We start from the raw sequence: 26,905 nt of genomic DNA on the forward strand, positions 1-26,905 counted from the left end.
AAATGGAAGGGCAGAAGACACTGATATGGGTAGTAGCAAACAGAGTCCAGAAAGCATGACGGCTCCACGGCTGTGAGCCGGAGGAATGTTATGATCCAGTGATTAGTAGATTTTAGGATAGCCATGTATAACTTCACGAAAGTTTAAAAAGTGGGAAGAATTTACTGTTTCGCTTGAACCTTTCTTTTTCCTGACGAAGGGTAAAGAACAAACCATAGATGATTTTACTTGAATTCCATTTCTAAAACCTTTTCTTAAAGCATACAAGGAAAATTTTGAGGAAGGTAAATAATGCGAAAAATCATCCTAAAGAAAGTTTTCTGAACTCTGTAACAGAAACAATGTATTGGTTTCCTGCATTCCAAATTCCTGCGAATTTATCCGAAAACAACTTTTCCGAAGTTTTGCAGTGATGAGGGTATGGGGTATGTAACTCTATCCAGTCCCAAAGTCAGGATCTGATAAAAAGGAAGCAGTGCTAAAGAACTTACTTTTGAGAGGAAGATACAAGCTTGCAAGTGACACTTATAAATACGTCGATTCCAGCACCGTTGCAGCCAATTGCATATTGAGCATCATTCGGCAAAACAGTCACATTGCATCGGCCAAGTTTCCTACATCCAGTGTTGAAACTAGTGTCAGTGGGCAAACGGCAATCGCCACAAATGTCAATAACCCTTTCGCCATTCGGAAAGCCCGCACAGTCTTGGCAAGTTGCGTTATCTCCCATGCAAACGCCACACGCATCCTTTTCTGAAGAAGAATTACTGAGACCCGTACAAAAAAATGTAAAGAAAATAGCATCAAGAATGAAGACGCCATAGGCAACTGAAGGGAAAACACCACATTCTCCCAGTAATTAATCTAAGGTCCTCAATAGAAGGGAGAGAAGGGAGGACGCTTACTTATTTTTTCGATTTTTTTCTGAACCCCCGGAGCTTATTTGGACCCCCCTCCCGTTTATTAATTGTTATATTCAGTCTTTCATATCCCTTATTTCATCTGTCCTTTGTTCTTGCAGGTGTGAAATTTCTGTAAAGTTTCTTTTAAATGAAGAGTTTGCATTGTACAAAAGTTTTAACATAGAGAAGTAGTGATATCCTAAAAAAATGTACATAGGCCTGACTGATGTACACAATGATAATTAGCCTGCTCATTTTAGTAATACAAAAATACATTATTACATGGTGATAATTGTCATTTTGCTATCGATTGTATTCAGAAAAAAATCTCCTTTGACCCCTAAAAGGAATCATCACGTGATTTTCAAATTTTTCACATTTCCGAACCCCCCCCCCCCACTTACTAGGACCCCCGCTTATTTATTTTCTGAAAAATTTCTGTCCCCCCCAACTATCAAGACCCCCCTTCTATTAAGGACCTTAGAGTAATCGCTACTTTAGTTTACCTATATATATATACATGTGCTTACATGAGCGGCTAAAAAATCGTTTTAATCTTACACTTACTGTGATTCAGAGGCAAGCCAGTAGTCCCCCCAACACAGTATCCGCAAGCATTGACAAAAGCAGCTCCATTACACAACCCAGTACAGTCAGTGAAGCTCTTGGGATTAGCTTTGTTGATGCAGTTGCCACACGAATCTGTGTAGAACTCACCACATGTTCCTGCGCAATCCATCATGAAATTGAAGGCTAAACCTGTAGTTCCCAGAACACAATTGCGGCAACTATCTATAATGGCATTCCCATTATAAGTTCCATGGCAGTCACGAAGGAGATCTGGATTATCTTTGTTGATGCAGTTGCCCCACGAATCTACGTAAAGTAAAAAAATTTGATTTATCTTGGTATGATTGCTATTTTCTCTAGAACTATGCACGAAACTGAAAACAAAATTTCACAGTCTACTCTATAAGATACGGCAAGTTCAAATAAAGTTAGCAGTTGAGAATAAAATGTTTGGTTCAAGCTTTATCTGCGATTGAAATGTCAGTTTTCATTTTGCAGCTCGATTTTTTTCCTCAAAAATTTTGCAAGTCGAAACTTTGAGTGCCATTCGAGCGCTCAAAATTTTTTCAAATCTTCAAAAAACTTGTTTTTATGGTGTGGTTGATTTTCTAATTGATAAATTTGATTTTTCTTAGTTCTGGATTTTCATTGTTTTTTGTAAAATTACAACCGTACAAACACGTTCCTGCGCAATCCTTCAAGTAATTGTAGGCTAAACCTGTAGACCCATTTGTACACTTGTTGCAATCATCTGCAAACATATGATATGGAACTTTTTGATAAAATAACTTTTTGATATAATCAGGCAATAATAATGGCAAACCAATAGCACTTGCAGCAGTGCCATCACTACGGAGAGTGTGGGGGAGTGGCATCCCACTTTGAAACAAAATTCAGTGTTAAAACGAGAAGTTTTTACCATCCAGAGGCATTTCGTCGACTATTCTTCAGATTTATCGGCAATAAAGGATGGTTCACCAATTTTGTCAGCAAATGCGAACGGAGCACCCCCCCCCCTCTCCCCCTTTGAGCATAACAGCTGGCGACGGCCCTGACTAGCAGTGTCTCAAACCCTTGGACCAAAATCATGCTCGTTGACCTTTTCCCTAATTCCATAAACAATTGTCGGAAACCTAGCCTAGTTAGTCTTAATTCCGACGTAGATTTATATAAAAACAACAATACAAGATCTAACATGCAGAGGACTGTATTCTTGATAAATGAATTATCAATATGTAATATACACTGACATAGATTCGCTTTGTCAAACTGTCTTAGATTATTATAGTAGCTAGTACTCAGTCTAGAGCCCAGTGTGCCTCGAGCACAATAATGCTTTCAAACACAAAAATGAAATAGTGAATTTATACTATTTCTTAAGATATTTCTAGAATCGTTACATAATGTGTTATACGAAAGAAATTACAGCACAAGTGAATATAAGCGAAAATCCTTTAGTAAAAATACTTATTACGCAATCACCACAGTAACCTAAAAACAAATATTACCCCGCAGAGTTCTAGAATATTAATGTAGTTACGAATATGTCAATTTTGCCTCAGGCTCCGCGAAGAAGGGGGGTTGGGGAGTGCTATAGCATAATATCTAAATTTGAGCATTAAAAAGCTATTATAAAAATTTACCAATAACAGCATGGCAGTCATTGCATCGCTTGTAAATATCATTCTCCACTGAGGAGCATTCTCCACAGCTGTTCAATTCCATCTTTGAGCCTGGCTGTTTGTCACAACCACTTATCTTCATTTGAGTAAGCACAAAGTACATGCAACAAGTAAATCTCTTTGAATCGGAACAATATCCTGCGGCACTTTGACCAATTCTGACTGTCCGCATTCCGCTCTTCTTGGTATCTGACATATCCCAGCCAACTGCCCGCAGAGAGGCATTTCTCATTGCTTCTAGCTCTGTCCACGTCGATCCTGAAAGTTTGGCAGGGTTGAAGCGAATCCTTGTTGTTTCATTGAGAAATAATGCAGGCACATCATTGTTTGCTTTGACTACTGGAAAGGTTCTAAGTTCAATCTTATGCCAGGGTCCATTCGGATAATTTTGGTATTCGTAATACCCTATATTTGAATCAGCTGAAGCATATACGATTGCCATGCCTAAAAGGTAGGACAAAAATACAGATTAGAGGCACTAGCGTAGCGAGGGGGCAAGGGGGCGGCCGCTCCTCCTCCCAATGTTCAGAAAGTTGGTGCCTGAGAAAAGTGCAAATCTGCAATAAAATTTGTACCTTAGGGGGGGGGAGGTGATATTTAAGACAAAATTAAGATATATTAAAAAAATGCAAACAACTGTGAGAAATATTCTGAAATAAATGATAAATCATTGCTAACAATTAGCCATTTCGCTACGCAAGCATTCCATAATGCATTTTCAGACAATCTGAAATCAAATTTGATTAATCCGTAGAAGTTTACTGCCATTGTTAAGCCCCGGCCAAACGAGCCAGCATTTCAGCCAACATTTAAAGGGCCACTCCAGCCCAAAATTTTTATTTCAGAACACGATGTAATAAGACCTCCTGAAAACGAATCTGTTATTATTTTTTTCATATCTCTAACCGTTTTGTAGTTATTAGCGTTTGTAAAATGGTCATTGAGTTGAATTGTTTTTCAACCGTGATATCGGAGATCTTCGGATTGACGTCACAGGCATTTTCGGCCTCGGTAAATTCGCGGCAAGTATCATCGGCTGTCCAAAGGGTAAACGAGAACCTAGCGAAATGGCAGACAGGGCCTAGCAGCGGCATGTTTGTTAATAGGCCAGACTTTTATCTGGTATCGATATAAAGAGAGAAGTATCATCCATTAGTCTCGATATTCTGATCGAATATGGAAGTTTTTTATCGCACGAATCTTTCTGACAGAGAAGTCAAATTGTCAAAGTAGGCCAGCGAGACAGAGACATGAGCCAGTCTGCAGAGTATGGCACTTTTCGACGAGATCTCCGGTGTGCACAAGCAAAAAGCCTGGTGTGACGGTGTGCACCGACTATTTTCCCCTGTTGTAGTTGAAATTCGTGAATTTGCATTTCACTGTAAAAATGCATGTGAAGTATACTGTTGAAGACAGCGCAAGTTTTTGTTTGTATATTTGTCAAGTAAGATTCATGATATCTCAAATTGTTCATACACAACTGTGCTTGTTTTTATCAGCTGACATTTTCTATGGGACCACACCAAGCCACACCCATCTTAGTTGCCACACCCAAAAATACGGGTGTGCAACGGGTTTTGCACAAAAATATCTCTGGTGTGCACATGCCATACTCTGCAGACTGGGACATGAGGATGTTGACAGACTTTCATGGAAAGTTGCTTTTGAAGCAATTTGTATTGGCAGGCCAGCTCCCTGATTTTAAAAAGAAGATTCGCGCTTTTTCATCAGCTCTTCCTTCAGTGCAACAGCTAAAAAACCATTGCGCAATTAATTCGGGAGGAAAGACCAAAACAAAGCCAGTATACCGGGAATGAAAGCTGTATGAATTGATTGGGATAATTCATCATATTCATTAGGATAAAGAGCTTCATATCAACATGACTATGACTTATTAGAAATAAACCAGGACAATCGAGGGCATGGACAAGAAAGTATACAAACTTTCAAGACAAGACTAAAAACCTACCATTAGTCATGAGTCAAACAACTTTTTCAAAAATTATAAATTTGTTTTTATACAAACAAAAAAGGGATTTGAGATTATATTAATAGTTCAACTTTTTCAATATACTTGTGTAAATATAATTTTTGTATTTAACCTATAAGCTATTACAGGGGCCTTGTCGGCTCCTTTAGGCTGTCAGAATTTCAACCTGCTATATTTATGAATAATAAATACATGTTTGATGTATTCAAATACTTGGCTACATTGAATTATACAATCAGGCCAGTGAACTAGCTAGCGATTTGCAATTTCTATTGCACATGAGAAATGTTCTTATAAAAGTATCATGAAACAATAATCTATTGCAAAATTTGATATTATAATATCAAAATAGCTGTGGATTTGCAAATTTTATATAGAAATGACCAAGTTATATATTATAAAATTTTGATAATTTTAAAAATAGTCTCCTTTGTAAAAGTTTTGATACTAAAACAGAATAATGTGTCAAGGTCTTTGTGGTAACTCTTGTAGGGAAAAGAGGGGCAAGTTATCACTCCCACAAAGCCAGTAGCCAGATAACAGGATGCATGTAATCTCCAACCTTCATCTAGCATTTTTGTGCAAGATCCTTTCTGATGATCCATAAAAGAGTTTGTTACCTTTTTTATGCCTAGAATAATAAGGTTGACAGAGATAAATACTAACATACCAGTGAAATTTACTTTAGAGTCATATTAAAAAATAAAATGGACAAAGAAATCACTACCTTGGACACTCAGGGGCATTCAGAGTATAGATATCTAAAAGGATCAAAGAGAAATTTAGGGGTGAAAGGGCAACCACTGTTACTATAGCAAATAGCATCTAAGGATATTAATTTGAAGTAACACAAAGATGAATTTAAATGATACAGGCCATGCTTACATGAATCAATGCTAGAATAGCAAAAAGGTAAATTTAACAAATATAAACAATTCTGCCTTAACATTAGAATGAGGATATGACACATCTTTTTTCCAAAACCAAGGGTGTAAATTCCATGTTTTCTCTTTGGGGTAGTAGAACTTTTGCCCTGGATATTGATCTGGCAAAATTTTGAAATTGTGCATCAATTTTATGAATAGGCAGAACTCCAAAATTGAAGGCAGAAAATGGTAGAACATGAAGAAAAAGGGTTCATGAGACAAACCCTGGAAAATGTTACACATCTATACCTCGGGCAAAGGTGTAGTGCACAGATCATTGGCAGGGATGTAGTGCTAGGAGGCTCAGGCCCCCTTGTTGGTACAAAAAAGTAGCAAACTTCTACTTTTGGTACTATTTTATGTGACATTTGCTTGAGAGCCCCTGTTGTACTTTTCATATTACCAGATTTCTGACCATTTGGGGGACAGTTCACAAGACTGGCTGTTAGAAAACTTATATTTAGAGGACGAAGTTTTTCTCAAAGCACGGCAAATTGCGTTGCTTAGGGGGCTTCCCCAAACCCCTTCCAAACCTCTACACCCTGCAGTTTCGCCAAACGTTCAACATAGTAAAATGATAATAAGGATGAATTGTGACTTACGGGAAAGTTTCCATCTTGTGTGAATAGGGTTCTTCTTCTAATGCAGTGAGACATAATTATTATTCAGCTCCCTGGAAATCCCTGAGATGACACGACGATAAGAAATGCCTTCGGTCAGAAATCCATTCACATCTGAAAATTCGTGAAGCATTCCATTTTAAAAAGCTTGCTGCGTTGCCAAGATGAGGATTTGCATTCAGGTTGAAGTTTCCATCTTTGATTTGTCGAATTACTAGTCCATGTTGGTTGGAAGCCTCCGCTCAACATCAATCGCAATGAAGGAAAATAAATAAAACGACAACCGAGATTCCGACATGAATCGCCTCTTCCGAGCCTCTACCGAGTCGTGCGAATTTCAGTGCGAACGTATAACAATAGCGCCGAATGTTGAAACAATGGTCCCTTCATACGTCACAAGGTACTTTTTCCGAAAAAAATTTTGTCGTATTTTTACGGTGATTCTCAACTTTGAGCGTCTATATCTGGAAAACGAGTTAAGCTTTTCGAAAAAAAATTTCACGATAACTTCTTTTTCTCGACTAACTACCAATTTATGCAAAAATCTCAGAAAAAATTTTTGGGCTGGAGTGGCCTTTTAACCCAACATCTTTGCCAACAGTGTAATGTTCATATATACTTCCGATTACGTAATGATTGTGAACTGCAGGAGACTTCCTTATGTCTCCTGCAAGGAACCACGTTTTGAGAAAAGTAGTCAGTTCTAGATTTGGTGAATAAAGAGAAAACACAAACTTCTGACTATTCTCTGAGCCTTCTTCTACGAGCCCTGAAACGCTACATTTGGTGACAGGGGTGGGATCCTGATCTTAGTAGAATAAAAGAATTAAAATCCAATGACCTGCCCAAACCATCTTTCTTTGTTTGGTCTCGGAACCCAACTTTACGAATTTTATGGCATTGTTTCGAAGCATTACACCTAGTGAACGGTCTCCTCGTCAAGGAAATAAATACCACCAATGAGTCACTGTCTGAGCATGTCTTCGTTATTCCAGTAAAATTAGTTGATTCTGTGCTGCAAGGTATCCATAGCTCTTCATTTTCAGGTCACTTTGGGATAAGAAGAACCCTAAACCGGGCTCGTAGTCGGTTTTTCTGGCCAAAAATGTCTTTTCAAATCAAAGAATTTGTTCAGTGTTGTCAAATATGTGCACAAAATAAGCTAAATTCACACAATAACAAGGCTCCTTTGAAGTCAATTGATGTTAAAGAACCCTTTGTGTTTTGGGCCATGGATTACATGGGTCCCTTACCTGAGACTACTAGGGGTAATAAACACCTGTTAGTTATAATGGATCATTTTACAAAGTGGTGTGAGGCTTTTCCCACTACAGATCAAAAAGCCTCTACTGTTGCACACATCCTTGTTGACCGTGTCTTTAGCAGGTTTGGATCCCCTCTTATAATTCATTCTGATCAGGGTCGAAACTTTGAAAGTAACCTCATGCACGAAGTTTCCCGGTTAATGGGCATTCATAAATCTAGGACAACTGCCTACGATCCACAAAGTGATGGTCTAGTGGAGCGCCAGAATAGAACCATACAGGACATACCATCTTCATTTGTTTCACAGCACAGGGATGACTGGGATAACTGGGTGAGCTTGGCTGTTTATGCGTACAACACTAGCAGCCATGACTCTACTGGTTACAGCCCGTATGAGATGGTTTTCGGTCGTGACCCTAGAACTTCGCTAGAAATAGATCTAGGACTACCACTAAAAAAATCCTTGTAGTCAGTCTGATTACGTTAAGTCAGTAAGAAATGCCTTGCACAGTATAAAAGTATCTGCTCAGAAGCATTCAGAACAGTCTAGAAACAAACAGGCAGCTCAGTTTCCTAGTTCTACCACATGGACTCCCTTTGCTCCTGGTACATCCGTCTGGTTACGCCATCCCAAGGCTTGGAAGTTTGGGGGGAGGTGGATTGGACCTTATGCGGTTCTCTCCAACCAGGGGGTCTCCTATAAACTATGCTCCAAAGAGGGTAAGAAAATTGTTGCTCATCATGATAATCTCAAGCATTGTGTTCTTCCAGCAAACAAGGAGATTACCTTCTGCCCTACCAAGGAAAGCACGGACATCAACATCGTACCGGTAGAGGCCACACCCCCACAAGTGGGAGGGATTGGTGAAGCCCAAAGGCATTACCCTCGGCTAGCTCGATTGAGGCAGAATATTCAACCCCCTTTGAGGTTCGGAGAGTTTGTGGGGGTGTGGGCATTTTAAAATCTGTTTGAATGTTTTTATCGAACATATCATCGTTATCGACCAATTTTTTGCTTCAGACAGCCATGTCAGATTTAGGCCCTTCAGGTCCTTTTACACTGCTACGGATCACTTTTTGATCCGTATCAAAAGTGATACGGATTGGCCTTCCGTTGCCACCACTCCTAGCTATTCGTAGCAAAACTGATACAGTTAACCGAATCACTTTTGATCCTCCTAGCTAAAGGATCGCAAATGATCCGGACCCATAAAACCCCAGTGTATCACTTTTGATACGGATAGCACGCGAGCGATACCATTTGGTACCAACAAATTCGCCTGGACTCCATTTCGGAAATGACTGGTAGGTTGGAATTTCGTGGGATAGCTTTATCAATATTATATCGCCAAAAAAATGGGTTGAGAATTTTTGAAGGTCGAAGGATGGTATCATGAATCTATGTTATGAATCTGTGTAGGGCACATGGCGGTCAATTTTTTGCACCTCACGGAAGACTTTGAAATATTATAGGAGCTTTACTTGACTGCATAAAAATTTGGGCAAGCACGAATCCGTAATGGTGTAAACGGTAAGGCTATCAGTGGCACAAGTGATCCAATGCAATGTAAACACGACCAATCCGTATCGGGGGCGAGGGCAAGAAAATTGTTTTGAGGGGTGTCTCACTCTTTAAGGGTGTTGTCAAAGGATAAATAATCTTAAGGTGGCTGGATACACATTTGATAAAGAAGGCAAAGGTACACTTCTCAAAGCCATAAAATGTAAAGTATAAACAATATCATCATGAAATTTGCACAAAATATAGAAAGTATTACATTAAAAAAGAATATAAAAAAATTTTTCTGAAAAATTTAATGCTAGCCAGGGGGTAATGTCTAGATTGCACAAGGAACTAATTTGTTTCCATAGAAATATTTCTTAATGGTTTAAATGATAATTAAACTGTCAATTTATTACTGTTCAATGATAGACAAAGTCTGCACTAAACAAACACTTTTTTCAATATTGTAAAATCCAGGGGGTAAACACAGAAAAAAGTGTTTTTTTGGAGAATTTTCTATATACTTTAACATAAGAGAAATCTGTTTCGCTCAGTGCATAGAGCATAAAAAGATATGTATGTAAGCCAAATTTCACCTTGTTTAATCATGTGGTTCTAAAATTATTACTTGGACAGGTTATATACCTCGCGAAAACGCAGTCTTGAGAAAATCAGCCACAAAGTTCCAGGAATCTTATTGAGAAGAAATATCTCAATTCTTACAGTTTTTCTGCAGAAATTGACTTAAAGGAAGCCTATTTGGGTAAAAATTGTTTAGAACAATTACTGAAAGACATTTTGGAATATTGTATAAACAAATTCAAGCTTACCAGGGAAAATTTATGAAAACACAGCTTTCCAATTATAAATAAAATCTAAACGTTTTCAGTCCATGATGATAGTGTTGTCTTCCATTGTCTTGCATTTAATTATGTTAAATAATCTCTTGTGCTTCACTGTCACTTACAAATTTTATTTCTGGTTCTTCTGGAGGACTAATTTCCCCATCTTTCTTTGTAGCTGTTGCCACCTTTCCCTTGCTAATCCTGCGCTTTGCTTTCTTTAACGTTCTATGTCCATCTTGCAAAATTTCACTTTGGCTTTTTCTTCTCTTATTCTCTGTTTTCTTTTCCTTTTCTTCAAAATTTCCATCAAGAACTATTTCAAATGGGGAGTCTGGTTCTGATGATAAACCAAACCCACCTGCTTTGTATACAATTGGCTCCTTCTCACCCTTTGATTTCTTTTCAGCTCTATGCTTTCGTCTACTAATTCGATACTTGAGTGAAATTTTTCTTTCAGCTTCCTTGACTCTCTCACAATCTTGACTTTCAATAGCTCTCAGCATATTCTCACCTGGTTCCAATCCTATTTTCTTTAAAATAATGCCTTTGCTAGCAGCCCCAGAATTAAAATAGCAAACTGTCTCACAAACAGCTATTTCCACCTTCTGTTTTCCACAAAAAGATGCCTTTGGACAATTTGACCAGAGGATTCCATTTATTGCTTCATTTTGGTTTTGGGTCAGACCCATGAGACATCTTTGAAGAAGCTTGTCCTCAGACAGCCGGACAAAGATTGGTCTGAGCTCCTCTAGAAATGCACTCAGCAAACGCTTGTCTTCATTGTATTTCGCACCATCTTTCCAAAATTTGCACCATGTGATTTGCATTTTAGGGCAATATATGTGCTGCTCTTCAAGGGATTCACTATCACATTTAATCATATGCTTAAAAATTGCCCAAATTGACTCGTACATCCCATCTGGATCATTAGAGTGACTCCTGATGGCTGTCCCATAATGATTCTGCATTTTATCACATATTTTATCAGTGAGCCTGCCTTTCCCTCCAATGCCTTTCCCATCACTTAGCTTTTTACCCTTGTTTTTCTGTTTGTAGTTCTTTTTAAGTGCTCTTCCAAGCCGCTTTTGAACGTGGCCAACACATTCTTCTTTTGTCACACAATAATCCTCTCCATATTTATCATAACAATGTTGCTTCACATCACCATAGGTGCTACTATCCCCGTCTCCAACAAATGTAGTGTATCGGAGGCCGTACTTTTCTGTAGATCTTAAAAAGATGTCAATTGCTCCTTGGCGCTCCATAGAATCACTTGATCCTTTGTGATTGATGTTACAGGTAGGCTGATGATTTGACCACCATATTTTGTATGCTTCTGTATTTTTATCATCATTCTTGTGGGCAACACATTCATGACAGTATAGGCTCTTTATTTCATAATCTAAGACTTTTCCTGTTAGAACAGAAAGAACAAAGACAACTCCTATCTTTGAACTATGTCCTCGCTTTTGCCATGTTCCATCAACAGTTACTGGAACATTGCATGTCATTGCACCATCTTCCATAATTCTGATGTCTTTTGGGTCTTCAATGATTGCTAGATCAAGCAACTCATTTGCAGCATTTCTCATTTCTTCCTCAGCCCTCTCTTTCGATTGTTTGTGAATTATTTTTTTAATGTTATTAAAAGATTTCATGGTAACTGGAGGTGGCATATTCATGACACCACATAACTTTTTAAGCCCTCTCTGGCCCATTTTTTGTGCAGCATAACAGATCTTATGTTAGATTCATAAATACTTTTCCTTTTAGTGACTTTTATTTTCTTACTTGTCTTTAACTCTGTCTTTTGGTGGCAAATACTGCATTCGAGAAATAAGTCCTCTCCCATCCCTCTTCGATTTTTTGTAACTTCCTTCAAAGTCAGCTGACTATCTGCCCTCTTGCAAATACTGCAAATTGCAGCTGTCTTTATACAATGTGCAATCAATTCCATATCCATTATTTTGAAACCTTTTGACACCACTGGCTCTCCCTTTGCATTTGATTTTCTGTAAGATTTACTTCTTGTTTGTACCTTTCCGTCAGTCGATATCAAACTTTCAAAAGGACTTGATTTCAATTTTTCAGCACTCCTGTTGATAGCTGGCTTGTAAATTGTGGCAACAGTTTCATCGATTTGTTGTCCCTCACAACCATTATTTTTGCTTTTATGTGCTGTAACGTGTTCATTTCAGTGGTGGCGCTAGGTTTCCTCCGACAAAGGGGCTAGCACTTCCGACGGAGGGGCTAATTTTTTTAGAGAACGATAGGGCTAGGGGGCGACAAGGAATTGTAAGGGTACTGGAGACCGAAGGCGAGCGTTGCGAGCCGAAAATTCGGGGGGTCCGGGGGTACTCCCCCGGGAAAATTTTGGTGGCTACACCCATTAGATTGGCTAAAAATGCTATCAAAATGGTGTAATCGTGTTTTTTACTACGTTTTTTGACATATTACTAAGGGCACGTTTGCCCCCTCCCTTGCCCCTCCTAGCAAAGGGCAGGAGGGGCGCTTGCCCCCCCGCGCCCCCCTTCTCCGGCGTCCCTGGAAATTTTTTTTGAAAGCTGCCTCTAGATAAGCTTAAAACTACTCTAAATCTTTACAACTCATCAAACGTTGCCAATTCAAGTAGGGCCTATCTTTGGAAAGTATGAATTTAAATAAAAAGCAACCAACTGAACTTAAGGAAAACTGGAACACAACGTAACTTTATAGGAACAGACCTAAGCGGTGGAATACGCACTTCTACATATCGAAAATTCAAGTCCAAGAATCAAAATTGTTTCACAGAGCAATTCTACTCTTCGGGAACTTAGCCTTAAATCTGTCTACTACTGAGTCCAAGTCAAGAGCACTTCCACGGGCACGATGAATACCTAGCATCATCAGACTGTCTAGACGCTCGTCCTTCATAAGTGAGCGCAGATCACTCTTGATGAGGCGCATAGAGCTGAAGCTGCGTTCACATTCGGCTGAAGAGACTGGCAAAGTGCATGCGATGGATACAAGCCGGTGCAGCTCAAAGAAAGCTTCATTTAGCTTTTCCAAGTGTGCCTCTAGTTGCAGAAGTGTGCTTGGGCGGTGTTTTTCTTCTTTTCTTGAGAGCATATATTTAAATGTGGCAATTTCACTGCGTAGTGCACCAATTTCAGACTGAAAAAGCTCAGCAAAATTGACAAGAGTTGTTGGGTCCAAGTAGCAATATTCCGATGTTGTAGGTTGGTTATAGCAAGCAAGATTTGGACGAACTGCACTATCCATAACATAAGATCAAATTTAACAGCATGCGGAAAACACCTGGTACTGAACATCTAAACAACCAATTCAAACTTCTTATAACAGATTATTATTTACCATGAAATTGATGTGTCGATGAGTTGTTTTGGGATGAGCTTCCTGAATTCTGATAACAGTCCTTTTAGAAATTTCTATTTCCGCCAAAACTTAAAAAATTCGCTCCGACAAAAAAAATTCAAGCATAATTTATCTTCCGACGGAGGGGCTAGCCTCCTCCGACGGGGGGGCTGTAGCCCCCCCTGCCCCCCCTCTGGCGCCACCACTGGTTCATTTACCTCACAAGGGCTGCTGCCACTCCCTGCTACTTTTTCTTCTAGGCCCACTTTCCTTTTCTTTTGAAAGCCTTTCCGCTTTCTACTTTGCCATCTTCTAGCAGTCCTAAATTTATATTTTTTCGTCTTTCCACCTGCATCTTTATCTGGTATACTAGTTTTTTCTGTTTCCTCGACTTTTTCTCCCTCATCTTTACAAATTTCCATGATTTGGCTCGGTAGATAACTCTTCACAGAAAACAACGAGAGACGAGAAACTCTTTGGGTTTGGTTGCTAAGCCCCTTCCGTTCCTTAGATCACAGGGATACAGGGAAAATAGTAAGAAACTGTCGGCAAGCACATAATGGTTGTTTGTGGGTACTTTAGGGGGTGCAAATTGGGTCTCAAAGTTCCATAGCAACCACCCAGTTGTAATAACCAACACGTTGTTAAGGTACTTTACCACTCCAAAAAGGCAATTTTTGGGAGAATTTCACAAATCGAGATTTCATTGCAAAAATGTTCGATCGGTATTCATCTTTCAGTGTACGAGAGGTTTTTGCTATATCTCTACCCGTTTTATTATTAGAGAGGATAAAGTGCGTCATGGTATGACTTTCAGTTGGTTTTTATTGCAAATGTTGGATAAAAGCTCAAGAAAAAAGTCCGTCCCATTCGTGTCAACTTCGTCGGATTCAGGCAACCTATATATTGATGAAAAGCTAATTTCTCCTCTGTTCGACATCATGGTAAATTTAGGATTGTTTTTAGCTTTTTCTTTTGTTTTCAACTGATTTTCATTGGCCAAATTTTCGGGATCTGGATTGTTCTAGTCTGCCATTTTGACGTTGGTGTGATTTGATTGGTTCACTTTGAACAACAAGCTCTCCCATTGGTCAGGCTGCCTATACTGATCAGCTGACAAGAGTGTTCCGCCATATTTTGTTTTGATAGCCACCAAAGTGAAGTTGGAAAAGTTGTAAAATTTAGAAGTCGCAAGCCATCTTTGAGGGACATGATAAAGCTTCACAAGACGTTAGCACTGTTATAGGCGTGCAAAGTCAATGTGATGTTTCGATTAGGCCTTCCTCATCGCGAAGCGAAGATGAACATTTTTGGAATTGATCTCGATATATCAGCTGCAAAGGACACTTCTAAGAGGGATACTGATTGCTATTTAGTTATTCAAAAGTTGGTTTTAATCCAGCTTTTCAGTCACATTTTAGACATTGGGGTTTTATTTGACGGATCAAGGTAGATAAGAGGTCACTCCTCTCATGATGACCTGACTGCAGTGATAGATTTGGAAACTGGCCTACTTATTGATTTTGAGGTCTTATCAAATTTTTGCATAAAATACAAGATTGCAGAAGATGAAGATCAAACCGAGGAGTGGGGAGAAAAGCATACAAGAAATTGTTAAAAAAACTACAAGGGAACTGCAAATGCAATGGAGGTGGATGTGCCACTCTTGAGGAAATTCTTGAGAAAATTTTTGCAATTCTTTTTCATTTAGCCTCTTCAGATGCCAATCCCAAGCATACACATTGTCCCCCAGGTGCTACTACTGGAGTTTCTGGCAGAGAGACCTTGCAAAAAGCAACAGCCCTGGTAGTCACAAGGCTCATGATACATTGTCACCAGATGTGGCAAAGAAACTTGTACCAATTTTTTAACAGCTTTCGGATTAGGATTTTTTGAAAATATGTTCTTGTGATTTGACGCAAGACAGAAATGAATCCTTCAACAGTGTTGAGAATTTGCCCCAAAGCTATTTATGATGGAAGACATACCCTGCAAACAGCTGTCTCAATGGCTGCTTGCCAATTTTCAAAGGGAGCAACATTTAAAACAGTTCTTTGCAAATGTTTAGGTACTAAAGCTGGAGAACACATTAGAAAAGCATTTACAATAAAATCTGTCCAGAGGCTAAAAATTTCAAGAAAATCTTCCTTTGAGATAGCAAAATAAAGAAGAAAAAGACTGAATAACAAGGGTACTGCCAAAGAGGTTCAGCAGAAAAAGCAAAAAGGGGAAACATATGCTGAGTGTGACTTCGAATGAACTATAGCAACTTTTCATTAACGTTCATGTTTGAATTTTCTTTTTTGCTGCTATAATGATATTTATTTGATTTAGTAAAACCAACAAGAAGCTTCAACACAAACTAAAATACCTCAAAATTATAAAAATCATGGATAGTAATGAACTTTTGACAACATTCACTAGTTTTGCATTGTTTTTTGCATTCAGACTTTTTAAAAGTCATTTTGTCACAATCTGTTTTCTGCGTCACTGCCCGACTAGGTCACTGCCTCATTTCATGATAATTTAATCTATATAGTAAAGCTGTATATCAATTTGCTCACTATAAACTGAATAATGCAATAAAGATGTATGTTTTGATGTATATTTAAAATGAACTTTCAAAACATGGTCTATAAGAATAATGTCATGATGAAATTTTGAGACGGCTGAGTTTAAGTTGCTTTCAAACCAATTAAATGTCAGAAAATCAGAAAAAAATGACATTGTTGCACTAACCAGCTAATAAGGAATGTGTCAATATGAGTTTTATGTGAACCAAAAGTTCTTGAGGAAAATGAGGCATAGCCTAACAGAAAGAATAAAATTTCTATTGTTTGTGGTTTCCATGGTAACGATGAGCCACACCCAAAAACCAATACCAAATTTGAATTCCCAATGCAAAACTACATATGTGTGTAAATTTGTGAGTCAATAGCTTGCAAAACAACAAAGTTCACATCTCTGAGTGGTAGAGTACCTTAAGGAAGAAAAACCCAACCACCCTCAGGAAAAATACTTTTTGCAATGGAAAGAAACAATGCATCAAAACAAGACTTTGGGATATGATATTTGATAGATTGACCTACCTATAGACAGCAAAAAAAAAATTTCTGAAAATAATGAAATGTTCCTGAAAAATGTGTATCCAGCTACTTTTATGCGTTTCTGTTTCAAAGTTTATGCTCTAGTGCCATACTTTGAAAGTTCAACTACACAAAAATGTTAATATTTTACAATTGTTGCAAAAAGGTTAGAGAGTGAGTGCGAAAATTCTATCTTTTGCCCAGGAAAAATTCTTAATGTGCTGACGAACAAAATGTTGGGGGTATCGCACCTCCGTACCCTCTTTGTCGACGCCCCTGATCCGCATCATTCTTGATCAGTACCAAAAGTGATCTGTAGCAGTGTAAACGCAGCATTAGGGTCCGGCATTAATGTTGTACACCTGCACCGAAATTTTTCGTCATTTTCATTTGACTATAAAATGCTAATTACCTTGTGGCCTTGACGTTGAATTTTCTCTACATTGTCAACCTTGGCCAAAAAGAAAAGGGTGTATGCCACAAGTGTCCAAAAGGATCCAAACTTCTTTCACAAAACATTGAGATGAGCTTTATAATGAGTCAAAATAGGAAAATACGTGCTAAAAGTAGATTTTGAATTTTGAATGCAAATGCAGATGCTACTTCTTTCAAATGGAAAACGATCGCGAAAACTACTCACCAAGTTTTCCAGACTCAAAACCAGAAAGACTAGTCATTACAGTTCCATTTGCGATCATGCTGGATCCATATGGGATATGAGGCATTCGAATGGATTCCGGAGGGCACCTTCTCAGATCAATTGTCACCTCTGTTTCATTCGATGTATACACAGTACGTGTTGGACAGTCATATCCCGTTAAAATTCTTATCTTATTCGATGTCTGATTAGTAGAAAAGACAATCATTTCGGTCAAGTTCTTCTTGACATCTGAAAAGAAAGATGAACAATAAAATAACTTAAAAATACGTTTTTGTTGCCTTACTATTGAAGAATAATTGGTGCCGTAGATATGATTTATATAAAGGAAAGTCATAAAATTTGATTTTACACTTAATAGCCTTAATATGTTTTATACCCTGCCTAAAATTTAGCCAGTTTCAGGTGCAGTAAAAATGAGCCTTCTGGAGTTTATCAAGAAAGTAAGTATTACTTTATATATCAAGAGCTTCTTTATTTATTCGAGCTTTCCCTGAAAGAGAGAGGTCTGGCCTAAGTGCATTCTCATTTTAAACACTGTCACAAAATATGTTACACGTAAAAGCGCACAATGATACGTACTCGAGCCTTGAATAGTCAGATTCACAAATGGGCTACATCTACTGATGTTGGCAACGAGAGCTATGTAGTTTCCGATACAGAGAGAGTAATTCCTGAAGTGATCACTGAAATTCAATCTAACTTGGAGGGTAGGCTTATCCACTCTAACAATGGCACTAATCTGAAAAAGTATATAAAGAATTATTTTGATCAGAAATGTCTAAAAAAATAAAGGACACTACTTGAAAATGAATTTTTCAAAAATCGAAAACTTCTGCCTAAACCGTAATTTTCCATTGACGAGTAGTGAGAAAATAACACCAGCAGTTTGTATTAAAAAGTGAGGTAATTGACAACAAGATTTTACGAAGCCTCTTAGAAGGAGGAGGGACAAAAACTGAGAATCGCGATTAGAAAACACCATTTTCCAATCGGACAAGTATGAAAAGGAGACTAGAAGCTAACAATTTCTCCGCTCACTTCCAACGTCAAAACGTTTCCACAGGGGGACAAGAGGGTTCAGGGACGCGGACGGCGGAGAAGTGGGTGCGGGGGGTCAACCACCACTGTTGCCTTTTGATAGGAGGCGCAAGAGGGGCCAGAGTGCCTTTTTTGTTAAAGTACCCTGGGAACTGCCCATTTGTAATAATCAGGAAGACTCACATGAAATTACCTTATTTTATTAAATTATTTTATTAAGTTATTATTCACATAAAAAGAATTATCTTTCAAATGTCCTTTTACTCAAACTTGCCACCCCCCTCTCCTTGCCCTTTGGTCCTTCCGGCGTCCCTAAGAGTGTTTGTAGATGCACTTGCTGCTTTTTTTGTCCTGCATGCATGCCATAACGCACATAAATTCATCAACTTACCGGGAATCGGACATCATATGCCTTATTGTATTGGAGAGTCTTTATCAACGTACTAGAGAACTTTGCCAGTGGTAAATGCGGCATAAGCAAGATCACTAAATGGTAAATGCGATATCCAGTGGTCACGTTGATACGAGACCCTGACGCAAAGCTTGATGGCACCTCTGCCACCACAACAGGAATTTCGCCATGATATGTAACTCGTGGGTGAACACTAAAATGAAAAATAGATAGGCAAGGAGTAAGCTTAGTTTAATGCAACATATTTACATATATTCCAAGAGCAGAAGGTTTATGTGAGGTGCAGTTAAGCATATGGCGGGCGATGGAGGTAAGATACATGCGAGCATTATATCAAGGAAGTGTGGGAAAGAAAGAGCAGCAAAATTATACAAACAGAAAGCAAATAGTGTTGGAGAAGAACGAGCCCAACAATCCTTGCCAAACCTCGCCAAATAAACAATGTTGACTAGCAAATGTTTTTAATCATTTGATCACAGGAAAATGTTTGCACATCAAAAAACATGTTTACAAAGCATCTACTTGCGTTGGGTGAGAAATACTCAAAATTACGTTGGATGAGAGGGCTGTATGCAAAGTCTAGGGACGTTCAAGGGCTTTGGCTAGGATTGAAGAAGCTCCTATGAGATATCTGGACACATGAGATGTGACAAATGCCTGAGGCAGGAAATTGCTGTATGCAAAGAAAAACGACGAAGGAAGAATAATAGGCATTGTTAAACCAAAGGAAAGAGGAGGTAAGAAGAAAGAAAACAAAAGGAAAATGAAATGTGAAAAACAGTTTTCCAGTAATAACGTCTCATTCATTGCAGTTGTTATTTTGGAAAGCTGAAGATAGTGTAGAAAAAGTAACGATCGATGCAAGACTACAGGTAAGGTGGAGAGTGTCTTATTGTGATAGCGAATGTCTTTTTTCCAGGTTCAGGAGATCAAAGAACCCTGCTTGCTTAAGTTTTATTAGGAAAACTTCACATCCACTTATGTGTTTGAATTGCATACGGTAGCCAGAATAATATGTAGGGTAAGTACGAAATAGAACGATGTTAAGATTCTAATGTCACATTTGATAATCATTCTACAAAGAGAGATAGATAGTTATAAAACATAAATCGGGTAAAAGCTTTCACATACTGCAATTTGTCGGTATGACCCAGTACTAAGGCGTTAGTTGCCGAGAAGTTCGATACAATATGCCAGGCTGAATTGTAAAACGCAGACCAGGTCGCATTCAGATGTGCTCCTATGATTGCAATCTTCTTTGACATATGTAGTGGTGGCTCCATGTCAAACAAAGGCCTTGTAGTTGATTTGCTTTTCACAAGTTGACATATAACATGAGATGCAACGAGTGGAGATGAGGATGTCACTAATGTCGAGTTTGGCGAAGATGGGACTGCTGATGTCAGCAATGATGACGTTGACGATGCTGATGTGGGCTGCGCTGAGGAAAAAACTACTGATGCCACCAATGATGACGAGGATGATGCTGACGTGGGCTCTAATAAGGAGGAAACTTCTGATGTCTCCAGCGATGGCGAGGATGAAGCTGACTTGGGCTGTGATGAGGAGGAAACTACTGATGCCAACAATGATGATGCTGACGTGGGCTGTAAGGAGGAGGAACTTTCTGGTGTCTCCAACGATGACAAGGGTGATTCTGACATGGACTGTGATAAGGAGAAAACTACTGATGCCACCAATGATGACGAGGATGATGCTGACTTGGGCTGTGTTGAGGAGGAAACTACTGATGTCATCAATGATGATGCTGACATGGGCTGTAATGAGGAGGAAGTTTCTGATGTCTCCAACGATGGCGAGGATGATTCCGACACAAGCTCTAATGAGGAGAGAACTTCATATGTCATCTGTGATGACTTTGACGATGCTAAGGTAGGTGGTGCTGAGAAAGAAACTGTTGGTGCAACCAATGATGACGAGGATGATGCTGACGTGGGCTCTAATAAGGAGGAAACTTCTGATGTCTCCAGCGATGGCGAGGATGAAGCTGACTTGGGCTGTGATGAGGAGGAAACTACTGATGCCAACAATGATGATGCTGACGTGGGCTGTAAGGAGGAGGAACTTTCTGGTGTCTCCAACGATGACAAGGGTGATTCTGACATGGACTGTGATAAGGAGAAAACTACTGATGCCACCAATGATGACGAGGATGATGCTGACTTGGGCTGTGTTGAGGAGGAAACTACTGATGTCATCAATGATGATGCTGACATGGGCTGTAATGAGGAGGAAGTTTCTGATGTCTCCAACGATGGCGAGGATGATTCCGACACAAGTTCTAATGAGGAGAGAACTTCATATGTCATCTGTGATGACTTTGACGATGCTAAGGTAGGTGGTGCTGAGAAAGAAACTGTTGGTGCAACCAATGATGACGAGGATAATGCTGACGTGTGCTGTGATGAGGAGGAAACTACTGATGCCACCAATGATGACGAGGATGATTCTGACGTGGGCTCTAATAAGGAGGAAACTTCTGATGTCTCCAACGATGACGAGGATGATGCTGACGTGGGATGTGATGAGGAGGAAGTTTCTGATGTCTCCAACGATGGCGAGGATGATTCTGACACAAGCTCTAATGAGGAGAGAACTTCATATGTCATCTGTGATGACTTTGACGATGCTAAGGTAGGTGGTGCTGAGAAAGAAACTGTTGGTGCAACCAATGATGACGAGGATAATGCTGACGTGTGCTGTGATGAGGAGGAAACTACTGATGCCACCAATGATGACGAGGATGATTCTGACGTGGGCTCTAATAAGGAGGAAACTTCTGATGTCTCCAACGATGACGAGGATGATGCTGACGTAGGATGTGATGAGGAGGAAGTTTCTGATGTCTCCAACGATGGCGAGGATGATTCCGACACAAGTTCTAATGAGGAGAGAACTTCATATGTCATCTGTGATGACTTTGACGATGCTAAGGTAGGTGGTGCTGAGAAAGAAACTGTTGGTGCAACCAATGATGACGAGGATAATGCTGACGTGTGCTGTGATGAGGAGGGAACTACTGATGCCACCAATGATGACGAGGATGATTCTGACGTGGGCTCTAATAAGGAGGAAACTTCTGATGTCTCCAACGATGACGAGGATGATGCTGACGTGGGATGTGATGAGGAGGAAGTTTCTGATGTCTCCAACGATGGCGAGGATGATTCCGACACAAGTTCTAATGAGGAGAGAACTTCATATGTCATCTGTGATGACTTTGACGATGCTAAGGTAGGTGGTGCTGAGAAAGAAACTGTTGGTGCAACCAATGATGACGAGGATAATGCTGACGTGTGCTGTGATGAGGAGGAAACTACTGATGCCACCAATGATGACGAGGATGATTCTGACGTGGGCTCTAATAAGGAGGAAACTTCTGATGTCTCCAACGATGACGAGGATGATGCTGACGTGGGATGTGATGAGGAGGAAGTTTCTGATGTCTCCAACGATGGCGAGGATGATTCTGACACAAGCTCTAATGAGGAGAGAACTTCATATGTCATCTGTGATGACTTTGACGATGCTAAGGTAGGTGGTGCTGAGAAAGAAACTGTTGGTGCAACCAATGATGACGAGGATAATGCTGACGTGTGCTGTGATGAGGAGGAAACTACTGATGCCACCAATGATGACGAGGATGATTCTGACGTGGGCTCTAATAAGGAGGAAACTTCTGATGTCTCCAACGATGACGAGGATGATGCTGACGTAGGATGTGATGAGGAGGAAGTTTCTGATGTCTCCAACGATGGCGAGGATGATTCCGACACAAGTTCTAATGAGGAGAGAACTTCATATGTCATCTGTGATGACTTTGACGATGCTAAGGTAGGTGGTGCTGAGAAAGAAACTGTTGGTGCAACCAATGATGACGAGGATAATGCTGACGTGTGCTGTGATGAGGAGGGAACTACTGATGCCACCAATGATGACGAGGATGATTCTGACGTGGGCTCTAATAAGGAGGAAACTTCTGATGTCTCCAACGATGACGAGGATGATGCTGACGTGGGATGTGATGAGGAGGAAGTTTCTGATGTCTCCAACGATGGCGAGGATGATTCCGACACAAGCTCTAATGAGGAGAGAACTTCATATGTCATCTGTGATGACTTTGACGATGCTAAGGTAGGTTGTGCTGAGAAAGAAACTGTTGGTGCAACCAATGATGACGAGGATAATGCTGACGTGTGCTGTGATGAGGAGGAAACTACTGATGCCACCAATGATGACGAGGATGATTCTGACGTGGGCTCTAATAAGGAGGAAACTTCTGATGTCTCCAACGATGACGAGGATGATGCTGACGTGGGATGTGATGAGGAGGAAGTTTCTGATGTCTCCAACGATGGCGAGGATGATTCCGACACAAGCTCTAATGAGGAGAGAACTTCATATGTCATCTGTGATGACTTTGACGATGCTAAGGTAGGTGGTGCTGAGAAAGAAACTGTTGGTGCAACCAATGATGACGAGGATAATGCTGACGTGTGCTGTGATGAGGAGGAAACTACTGATTCCACCAATGATGACGAGGATGGTGCTGACTTGGGCTGTGATGAGGAGGAAACTACTGATGTCTCCAACGATGGCGAGGATGATTCCGACACAAGCTCTAATGAGGAGAGAACTTCATATGTCATCTGTGATGACTTTGACGATGCTAAGGTAGGTGGTGCTGAGAAAGAAACTGTTGGTGCAACCAATGATGACGAGGATAATGCTGACGTGTGCTGTGATGAGGAGGAAACCACTGATGCCACCAATGATGACGAGGATGATGCTGACGTGGGCTCTAATAAGGAGGAAACTTCTGATGTCTCCAACGATGACGAGGATGATGCTGACGTAGGATGTGATGAGGAGGAAGTTTCTGATGTCTCCAACGATGGCGAGGATGATTCCGACACAAGCTCTAATGAGGAGAGAACTTCATATGTCATCTGTGATGACTTTGACGATGCTAAGGTAGGTGGTGCTGAGAAAGAAACTGTTGGTGCAACCAATGATGACGAGGATAATGCTGACGTGTGCTGTGATGAGGAGGAAACTACTGATTCCACCAATGATGACGAGGATGGTGCTGACTTGGGCTGTGATGAGGAGGAAACTACTGATGCCACCAATGATGACGAGGATGATTCTGACGGGGGCTCTAATAAGGAGGAAACTTCTGATGTCTCCAACGATGACGAGGATGATGCTGACGTGGGATGTGATGAGGAGGAAGTTTCTGATGTCTCCAACGATGGCGAGGATGATTCCGACACAAGCTCTAATGAGGAGAGAACTTCATATGTCATCTGTGATGACTTTGACGATGCTAAGGTAGGTGGTGCTGAGAAAGAAACTGTTGGTGCAGCCAATGATGACGAGGATAATGCTGACGTGTGCTGTGATGAGGAGGAAACTACTGATTCCACCAATGATGATGAGGATGGTGCTGACGTGGGCTCTAATAAGGAGGAAACTTCTGATGTCTCCAACGATGACGAGGATGATGCTGACGTGGGATGTGATGAGGAGGAAGTTTCTGATGTCTCCAACGATGGCGAGGATGATTCCGACACAAGCTCTAATGAGGAGAGAACTTCATATGTCATCTGTGATGACTTTGACGATGCTAAGGTAGGTGGTGCTGAGAAAGAAACTGTTGGTGCAACCAATGATGACGAGGATAATGCTGACGTGTGCTGTGATGAGGAGGAAACTACTGATGCCACCAATGATGACGAGGATGATTCCAACACGGGCTCTAATAAGGAGAGAACTTCAGATATCACCTGTGATGACGTTGACGATGCTAAGGTAGGTTGTGCTGAGAAAGAAACTGTTGGTGCAACCAATGATGACGAGGATGATGCTGACGTGTGCTGTGATGAGGAGGAAACTACTGATGCCAACAATGATGACGAGGATGGTGCTGACGTGGGCTGTGATGGGGAGGAAACTGTTGATATCACGAACGATGGCAAGGTTGATTCTGACGTGGGCTTTAATGAGGAGTAAACTGTTGATGTCACCAACGATGATGCTGACGCGGGCCGTAATGAAGAGGAACTTTCTGATGTCTCCAACGATGGCGGTGATGATTCTGACACGGGCTGAAGTGAGAAGAAAATTTCCTTTGAGAGTTTGAAAATTCCTTTGAAAATTTTCAAGTTTGGAATTATAGTAAACAATCATCAAAGACTGCAAGTAGGGCCATAGCCGGAGGTTGGGACTAGTGGTGTGACTGACTCTTTTGAAAGAATTGCTCTACAAATACGAGAAAATAATCGGCCGTCTAGAATTGCATCGTTGGGGATTTTTCAGAATTGTCAGCAAATAAAGGATGGCTCACCTACTTAATCAGCGAATGGGAACTGGACAGCCCTTATGAGCACAATAGCTAGCGACGTTCTTGACAACAAGAACGATTACTGCCAGCCAAGATATCAAAGATAAGCTTGCTACCCTAAACAACGATGATTTTTTTTTAAGAATGAAATTCAGTGAACGAATGCACTGACTTTCACATTTGTATCTGAAGTGATAATCGAAATATTGCAACTATTTACAATGCAATCAAGAATATCCCACGTGGAAATAAATTGTCAATGACCGAAAAAGGTATAAAACGTTGAGGGGTCGCCAAAGAGAACAAAGGTCGAGGTATATTCACAATGAAGTTGCACGAACCTAAATTGGTTTTGCAGTATTTATCCCCCAAATTTTTTTTTGTGATACTGAAAACAAGCTGAAAACAAGCTCGATTCAACCTTTTATGATGGCAGGGTTTCGGCAACCATTTAAATAAAACTGAAAAAGATATGATGAGGGGTTCTAGGTTATGTAAGAGAAAAAATGTTCATCAAAGGAATGAAAGGGTACAAGACTCCTTTCGAAATAAAGTCTTGCTGTATATAGACCTATCTGAACAATGTGAAATTGTCTATAATAACTATTTATAGCCCCCCGATATCAATAAGATATCAATATACTTCTTATAGCCCCCCGAGAAATCAGGAATCCAAGGGTTATTATAGTCCAAAATATGACAACTTTATAATACATGCATTTGTATTAAGGAAATGCTTTCATAGTTTAATGTACATCGGAACGGCGATCAATGTAGTCACTAAGTAAATCCATCCATCGATTAACGTGTCATTTCCAACCAGTGCTGTGTCCTATTTTACGTGCAGAGAACACGGAGCCAGAGAGAGACGATATGTCTACTGCGTGTCTTGATTCTAACCATAGTTAATAGCAAAAACGTATTGACTTTGTTCTAACTGAAGTGAACTAAATTACAATACAGTGCGTATATACATAAAATGAAGGGACGCTACGAAGGTGTTGTTTATTACGTTACTGTGGATACGGAGACAATGGAAGGTGTTAATGACATTGATAAAATGGAAGACATGATTACGTTCGGCAATGATCACTACAATAGCATTTGGACTGGCAAAACATAAGGAATTTGCAGCACTGGATAGAAACTGGTAAAGAATTTTGAAAACTAACTTTGCCTTTTTTGATTGAAGTGTTTGGTCAATCTTTTACATCTTTAGAAAGTGCAAACAACACTGTGCAAAAGTGGAAATTTTGTTAACCACATACTTAAGTTTTTTGGAAAACACCTCCTTTTGTAAATGTGTTTGAAAAAGTCACGGCTTTTCTTTCCTGGCAATGGTTGGTTAATCAACAGCAACAGTCATATATAGCTTTTTGTGGCTGACCCCATTCTACAACTGTTGATTTCCTTCACAATCCCTTTTACGTTTATATCTTGAATTGTGTCAGGCGAAAAAGCTCTACATGTAAAAACTGATTTTTCTAAGTTGGAAGCAAATATCTAAAAAAAATAAAAAGTATTCAAAATTTTTAAGCTATATCTGTAGGATTCTCGACAAGCCTTTCATATATGTCTGACTTTTTTCAGAATTCAAGCATTTTAATATCTATTCTATCGGGAATTTCTTAAGAACATGAAGGACTCTTTCTGTATAATCCCTATAATTCTTTTTATTTTAT

At 39.8% G+C, this 26,905-nt stretch overlaps 2 protein-coding genes across 3 annotated transcripts in view; one reads left to right on the top strand and one right to left on the bottom strand.

Annotated features, from left to right (window-relative positions):
• The window catches only part of LOC135691100 (uncharacterized), a 49,598-nt gene extending 31,970 nt beyond the window's left edge, over positions 1-17,628 (bottom strand). For both annotated transcript variants that reach the window (XM_089116127.1, XM_089116126.1), the window contains exons 1-4: positions 17,386-17,628; positions 3,116-3,598; positions 1,470-1,778; positions 492-753 (exon numbers count right to left, since the gene is read on the bottom strand). In XM_089116127.1, coding sequence (XP_088972253.1) covers positions 492-753; positions 1,470-1,778; positions 3,116-3,598; positions 17,386-17,611 — 1,280 coding nt within the window. In that variant the 5' untranslated portion in view covers positions 17,612-17,628. The remainder of the gene's footprint in view (positions 1-491; positions 754-1,469; positions 1,779-3,115; positions 3,599-17,385) is intronic.
• A 1,220-nt stretch (positions 17,629-18,848) lies between these two features.
• On the top strand, positions 18,849-25,482 carry LOC135691123 (uncharacterized). Its single transcript, XM_065208889.2, has one exon. The coding sequence runs from the start codon at positions 20,519-20,521 to the stop codon at positions 24,890-24,892; it is 4,374 nt and encodes a 1,457-aa protein (XP_065064961.2). The 5' UTR covers positions 18,849-20,518; the 3' UTR covers positions 24,893-25,482.
• Positions 25,483-26,905: the final 1,423 nt, after the last annotated feature.

This window comes from Rhopilema esculentum, chromosome 4, assembly GCF_057945365.1.
Source record: "Rhopilema esculentum isolate cy_ngs chromosome 4, ASM5794536v1, whole genome shotgun sequence".
NCBI classification, from domain to species: domain Eukaryota; kingdom Metazoa; phylum Cnidaria; class Scyphozoa; order Rhizostomeae; family Rhizostomatidae; genus Rhopilema; species Rhopilema esculentum.